Source organism: Leopardus geoffroyi, chromosome C1, assembly GCF_018350155.1.
Source record: "Leopardus geoffroyi isolate Oge1 chromosome C1, O.geoffroyi_Oge1_pat1.0, whole genome shotgun sequence".
NCBI lineage: Eukaryota > Metazoa > Chordata > Mammalia > Carnivora > Felidae > Leopardus > Leopardus geoffroyi.
The window spans coordinates 214,633,908-214,641,110 of record NC_059328.1 but is presented as its reverse complement, the minus strand read 5'-3'; the positions used below and the strand labels follow the sequence as shown (position 1 = coordinate 214,641,110).

Here is a 7,203-nt window from a genome sequence, read left to right as displayed (position 1 = left end):
ACTTCAGCTCAGGTCATGATCTCACGGTCCATAGGTTCGAGCCCCGCGTCGGGCTCTGTGCTGACAGCTCAGACAGAGCCTGGAGCCTGCTTCGGATTCTGTGTCCCCCTCCCTCACTCATGCTCTGTCTCTCTCTCTCTCTCTCTCTCTCTCTCAAAAATAAATACATATTTTAAAAAAGTTAAACAAAAACCAAGGTTGTTCTAGTAAAGCAGAATCTTTATGATACTTGGTAATAAAATCGGGTGTGACCAGGAAAGTTTCCAGGCCACACAAAGAATGGGGAAGGGCTGTTGTGAATTCCCCGTCTCTTTCCTCCTACCTTTCCCTCCTTCTTTTTTTTTTTTTTTTTAATTTTTTTTTAACATTTTATTTATTTTTGAGACAGAGAGAGACAGAGCATGAACGGGGGAGGGGCAGAGAGAGAGGGAGACACAGAATCGGAAACAGGCTCCAGGCTCTGAGCCATCAGCCCAGAGCCCAACGCGGGGCTCGAACTCACGGACCGCAAGATCGTGACCTGAGCTGAAGTCGGACGCTCAACCGACTGCGCCACCCAGGCGCCCCATTTCCCTCCTTCTTAAAGACTGGGGTGCTGACATTTCTTGAGGAGACGAGAGCTATCAGTTTTAGGCACCCAGTAAATTATTGAAAAAACAGATTCACCTTCCCTGGTGAACATCTTCCAGGGAAAGACGTTAAAACAAATGTTTGAAAATGTTTCCATGGACACGTGATTTTGTGGCTAACGATGTGTTTGACCCACAAAACCTACACGTTAAAAAAAAAAAAAAAAAGAACTTGGAAGCTGTCTGTTTTTAAAAATTTAAATGTAATTTACCCACCGTAAACTTCATTCTTTTCAAGTGTATGATTCAGTGGTATCTAGAATACCCAAAATGGTGCAACAATTACCACTCAATCCAGAATAACCTGTTTTTTAAACCCGTAGAGTTTTAAATTTTTTAATCTTATTTATTTTTTTAAGTAAACTCTACCCCTAACATGGGGTTTGAACTCTTGACCCTGAAATCAAGAGTCACACGTTCTACTGACCGAGCCAGCCAGGTGCCTCTAAACCTGTAGAGTTTTAAAATGTAAAGTTTCCTTGGGTTTGGAACCCATTTATGAAGTATAAACACGCAGCACCTCTCCATTGGCTTGTAAAACCAACTAATTGATAACAGGGAAGACAGAAATAGAGCAGCTGGATTTTTATTAAGTCTTTGCCTAATCGGTGGATGGAGTTTAAAGATGAACATGATTGGGGCGCCTGGGTGGCTCAGTCGGTCGAGCGTCCGACATCGGCTCAGGTCATGATCTCGCGGTTCGTGGGTTCGAGCCCCGCGTCGGGCTCTGTGCTGACAGCTCGGAGCCTGGAGCCTGCTTCGGATTCTGTGTCTCCCTCTCTCTCTGTTCCTCCCCTGCTCGAGCTCTGTCTCTCTCTCTCTCTCTCTCTCTCTCTCTCACAAAAACAAATAAGGATTAAAAAAAATAAAAAACCATGAATATGATGGTTTAGGAAGCCTAGCTAATGATGCCCTTTTCCCATTCAGCTCCCATATTTTTGTGACAGCCACTAAAATCCAAAATTGAAATAAACTGCCCTGAGGGACATGCCTTCAAATTGATGTTTTACAGTGTGAGATCAAGATTTTAGTAAATAAGAATTATAACAATTCAGTGTGATGACAGATGGTAGCTAGACTTACTGTGGTGACCATTTCTTATTGTACATCTATATCTAATCACTGCGTTGTATACCTGAAATGAATACAATTTTGCATGTCAGTTACTCTTCAATTAAGTTTTTTTCATGTTTATTTATTTTTTAGAGAGAGAGCGAGCAAGAGAGTGCACACGTGTACACAAGCAAGGGAAGGGCAGAGAGAAAGGAAGAGAGAATCCCCAGCAGGCTCTGCACTGTCAGCACAGAGCCTGGTGGGGGCCTCGAACTCATGAACCGCAAGATCATGACCTGAGCCGAAATCAAGAGTCAAACGTTCAACTGACTGAGCCACCCAGGCGCCCCAAATAAGATTCTTATCCCTGAAATAATCAGGGGTTATCCCTGAAATATCCCTGAAATAATCTTTTCCAAGAGTCAGGTCACATTATGCCCCTGCTAAAAGCCTTCCAATGTACATACCACACTTGGATAAAGTTCAAACTCCCCACCCACCTGCTCCCATCTCTTATCCCTCAGGTTTTAACCCCTACCCCACTCACCCCAACTCTGGTCCAGCTAGTGCTGGAATAGCACTTGCTGATTGCTGCCTCAGGGCCCTTGCACGGCTGTTCCTTCTGCATTGCTCACGCCCTCACTTCCTTGTCTTGGCTCCACCCTCTGCTCCTCAGGCAGCCAGCCCCTCCCTGACCTTCTGATCTGGATTATCCACCACGTCCCCTCACTCACAGACATACTAATGATTCTTCTCTCTAGAACACATCACTACGGGCATTATACTGTATTATAACGGTTTATTTGATTATTGCTTTGTCTCTGTCAGTAGACTAGAGGCCCCCGGGCGGGGGAAATGGGATCTCATCTCTTCACAGATCTAGGCCCATCACCCAGATGGCCTCCTGGAGGCGGCAAGGGTTGCTCTGGGGCCGCCTGCCTCCACCGATCCTTGGGTCTCCCAGTCTGGGATGGTCACTGAGGGGGTGAACATCAGTACCTAAGTGACTTGGGACAAGTCTCTCCATTCTGTGTCACCATCTCCTCTCTGTGTAGTAGGACCGCTGGGCTCCCTAGGAGGTGCCCCTGGAGGACTGTACCGTGTCCTGGCCCCAGCAGCCTCCTCAGCCAGCAAGGTGCCTGCAGGCCCAGGTGCGGGGTGACAGGAAACCACCCTTTTCCGGGAGCCCCGACGTGCCTGAATCCTTGGTGCTGTGAAGACTGAAGTGAAGAAGCAGGCGTGGCGAGGGGTCTGGGCAAAGTTGTGGCCCGCGGGGGGGGGGGGGGGCGCCTCTAGGATGGTGCCCCCCTGGTCCTCATGCAGGGCTATCTGCCGGGCAGCACCTGGCCCTCAGAGAGCCCAGTCCTTACCCTGACACGGAGGTCGAGGCGGAGTTGCGAACAGCCCAGGGGCACCGTGGGTGCCCAGGAAGGCCGCGACCCCGGGCTCCGGGGCGCCCCATCGAGGCGCCCCGGGGCCGAGAGGAGTTTATTGCCGGCAGGCGAAGGTCTGGGGGGAGGGGCCCGCGGCGGGGGCTCGGGGGCCGGGGCCTGGGGCCGGGGGCCCGGGGCGGGGTGCGGCGGCGCCCGGGGGCGGGTGGGGCGGGTCACGGTCAGGGCGCGGCGCCCGCCAGCAGCAGCAACAGCGCCCCGGCCAGCAGGGGCAGCGACGGCGGGCCGGCGGCGGGGCCCGGGGGCGCGGCATCGTTGGGGCCGGCAGAGGGCTGCAGGCCGCAGTCGGTGTAGGGCTCCAGGCAGGCGGCGAAGGCCATGACGTGCGCCACGAAGCTCTGCTCCTGCACGCCGTGCACCAGGTGCGCCTGCGGGCCGCGCGCGAACACCGCCACGTCCTCGCCGCCGTGGGTCTCGGACTGCAGGGGCACCGCGGCCTGCTGCTGGTACGAGGGGTCCCCTGGGCGGAGCGGGGGGGGGGGGGGTCAGGGCCCGCCGGGCGGCCGGCGGCTCCCTCCCTCGAGTTCCCCCCAGACCGCCCGCCGCTGCACTCACCGCTCTGGCTGTCGCTGACGTTGGGCCGGGCGCCGTCCTTGAGCGCGAAGCCGCCGGGCCCGTTGCCGTACAGGATGGAGGTGTAGGTCTTGTTGTCATGGGCTTTGCGGGGGGCTAGGCCTGCAGGGAGGAGGGACCCGGTGATCGCCCTGACCGCAGCCAGGGGGCCTCCGCGGGCTACACCTAGTAACCCTAGGCGCTTTGGGCCTCGCCAGCTTCGTCCTCGCAAGAACCCTACCAGGCGGTTGCTATCATTGCCCCGTTTGACAGATGAGGAAAGGGAGAGTCGGAGCAATTTCTGCCACATAACTGAGGAAACCCTGCTACCCTCCTGGGCCTACCGAAAATGGAGCTGCCTCGAAGCGTGTAGCCACCAAAAGAGAAGACGTGGGAGTGGTCAGCGGTGACAAGGGTCAGAGTGTCCTTGTCGCTCGTGAGCTGGCTGGCCTTGTCGATGGCAGAATCGAACATGACGGCCTCCGTCAGTGCCAGATAAGCCCTGCCGTCGTGATGACCGTGGTCGATGCGGCCTCCTGCGGGCAGGGCGCGTGGAAGGTGGACGATGCCCAGCCCACCCTGGCCATTCCCACTTCCGTGCTCCGCAAGGGGCTGCCTGCCACGCACCCTCCACAAACAGGTAGAAGCCCCGGGGGTTCCTCCTCAGCAGGTGCAGGGCCGCCTCCGTCATCTCCATCAGGGATGGGTCCCGGGTGTGGTTTCGGTGGACCTCGTATTTCGTGTCTCCTGGCTCAAAGAGGCCTGTGGGGAAGGGGGCCGGTGGTGACGGGTAGGCCGGGGAGTGGGTGTGAACATCTGGGCGTACGCTTGGCCCTCTGAGGACCCGGGAGGCCAGGGCGGGAACGTGGGGGTGGCTGGGGTCATTACCCATGATGTGTGTTACGGAGGGGTCCTGGGAAGCCTGAAGGAGCGCCTGGCGGTTCCACACGTACCGGGCACCCTGGCGGGGGGGGGGAGGGTGCAGAGCCAGGCCTCAGTCCATAGCCCTCGGATCCGTGTCCCTCTCGTGCCCCGTGCGCCTCTGGGCCCCCATCACCTGGTGCCTGGCCTGCCACTCCTGCACCAGGTTGCGCCCATCCAACCTGATTCCGTTCTGTGTGGCGTCACTCGGATACTCAGGGTCTGGGGTCCCCTTGGGAAACATGTACTTTCGGCCTCCGCCCAGGATCACCTGTAGCCAAAGGATTAGGCAGGTGGGCGTGGGGCCCGGCTGGCCCCTCGCTCCCTCCTCAGAGAGCCCCACGCTCCCCTTTCAGGTCTGTGGGTGTGGCCTGTCCCCGGCGGTCCCTCCTCCACCACCTCGGGCCCCACCCCAAGCTCCGGGAGACCCTGCCAGGCCCCAGAGCTGAGGTCGTCAGTTGCCTGGGACTGTGGCCGGTGGAGACACGCCGCCCGCCCCCCCCCCCCCCCCCGCCCCCCTGCTTGCCCTTCACGGCTCACATCAATGTCCACGTTGGAGATGAGCTGCTGGGCGATGTCCTGGCACCCCTCTTTCCGGGCCTTGGCGGGCATGTCCGCGTCTGAGTACCAGTTGCGGTTGACCACGTGTGCGTAGGTGCCGGCTGGTGAGGCGTGCTGCACTCTTGTGGTGGTCACCACCCCCACGGACTTCCCTGAGGATGGCCGAGCTCAGGGTGAGCCCCTGAGGTCTCTGATCCTGCCCCTGCCTGCTAAGCGGGCCCCAAGCCCACCTGCTTTCTTGGCCCGGTACATCACGGAGATGACCTCGTTGCCCTGTGTTGTGTTGCACTGGTCAAAGCGGGCAGCTGCACTCAGTCCAATGGTCTGGTAGTTGGCCTTGACCCCGCACAGGTAGGCTGTGGCTGTGCCTGCGCTATCTGGCACCTGTCTGTCCACGTTGTATGTCTGGGGACAGAGACACCCTCAGCTCCCCTCTGGCTCCATCAGATACCCCAGGTCCTGACCCAAGCCCAGGGGCCCACCCTCACCACCCTGGTCCCCAAACTCCGGCCCCAAGCCTCCTGGACCTTCACTCCTGGGCACCCGCCCCCCTTCTGGTGGGGAGCACCCCGAGGCCACCCAGCCCTTACCTTGGACAGAGCCACATACGGAAAGTGGTCCATGGCCAGGGGCGTCTCGGGTCCCAGTTTGTTATTAATTTGCCCCTTTAGGATCCGAGTGGCTGTCACCGTGGGCACCCCCATCCCTGAAGGAGCACACCTTGTCAGGCCCGAGTCCCCAGGGCTGGTCTGTGTCCACTGGCAGCCTTGGGGACCAGGGTTGTGGGAGCCACAGGGGGTGGACAGGCCTTGACACTCACCGTCCCCCAAGAAGAGAATGAGGTTCTTAGCAGCCGTCTGGATGGGCTTCAGTTTCTTAGCGGCATCCAGGGCTTGGGCTGCCTGGCGGTTCCAGAAGGCTGGGTCCTCCTCCTCAACTGGCCAAGGGGAGAGTGGAAGCCAGGTCAGTCTTGGGGGAGTGTCCTATACATGGGGGGCAGCCGGGAGGTGCCTCATTACCTGGGATGATGCCAAGGGACAGCTGTGGCCTCAGGCCCAGCAGCAGAAGCAGCACCCAGGCTCCCTGCATGCCTGTGGGATGGTGGGAGGGCTGCAAGGCCAGGACTCCGGGGAGGCTGGGACCCTGGGGGAGCCAGAACATGGGTACCAGCCGCAGTACAAGCCACCCGGGCTTAAGTCAGGGGAGAACTTTGTTCCTGGTTGTAAAAGGCTCCATGTCCCTCCCCTTGTCCCAGGTGGCCACGCTGACCCCGCCCCTGCCCTGTGACTTTAAGTCACGCTGGTAGAAGGCAAGTGGCAGGGCGTGGCTGGGCAAGCCTCAAGGCCGGGGTCCTGGAAAAGGCAGGTCTGTCCAGCACAGGATGGTCCCAGCAGTCTCCCTAGGGTGGGTGGGGCTGAGGGGGCACATCTCCTTTGGGTGAGAGGCACCCCGACAGGGGCCACTCCTGACCCTTGGCTCATACAGACTTGTGGGAGCACTGTTGCTCCTTCGTTCACCTCACTTGTTCAGTGTTTTCTGAGAGCCAGCTTTGGACAGGCTCGGTTCTGGGTGCTCAGGGAGGTGGGGTGTGAGGCACACAGCCTGGGCCAGGGGCTTGGGTTTGGCATCCTGATGCTGTGAGGCCCCGAGACATGGGAAAGGAGGCACGAGGGGGTGGCCTGGCTTCTGACCAGGACTGGTGTGGGCAGGTGGGGAGGGTGCTGGGCTCAGAGGGTGCCCAGGAGACTGGACCCAGAGTCCCTTGTGCTGTGGAAAAGGGTGGGGCTAGTGGTGACAGAGCGGAACCTCGTCTCTGTGTCCAATTACGGGCCAGCCTTGTGAGGCTCTCGCGTGTGCGTGCATGTGTGTGGCGCAGGCAGGGGTGGGGACCCAGTGTACGGTGAGGCTGACCTCTGCTCCCTTGGACAGGCAGAGAGGACCCAGGGGTGAGTTTCTTCTCTCCATGGGCCACGAATACCCACAGGAATGGCTTCTGATAAGGAACAAAGAGGTTTCCGTGACCAGACCGGTTCAAA

General features: G+C 58.5%; 1 protein-coding gene across 1 annotated transcript; it reads right to left on the bottom strand.

The window, feature by feature from the left end:
* Positions 1-2,464: 2,464 nt before the first annotated feature.
* On the bottom strand, positions 2,465-6,396 carry ALPI (alkaline phosphatase, intestinal). Its single transcript, XM_045481717.1, has 11 exons — positions 6,187-6,396; positions 5,988-6,104; positions 5,758-5,873; positions 5,398-5,572; positions 5,147-5,319; positions 4,743-4,877; positions 4,574-4,646; positions 4,313-4,447; positions 4,030-4,221; positions 3,689-3,808; positions 2,465-3,593 (listed from the first exon to the last, which is right to left on the bottom strand). Exons 1-11 carry the CDS (start codon positions 6,326-6,328, stop codon positions 3,295-3,297), a joined length of 1,677 nt encoding a protein of 558 aa, XP_045337673.1. The 5' UTR covers positions 6,329-6,396; the 3' UTR covers positions 2,465-3,294.
* Positions 6,397-7,203: the final 807 nt, after the last annotated feature.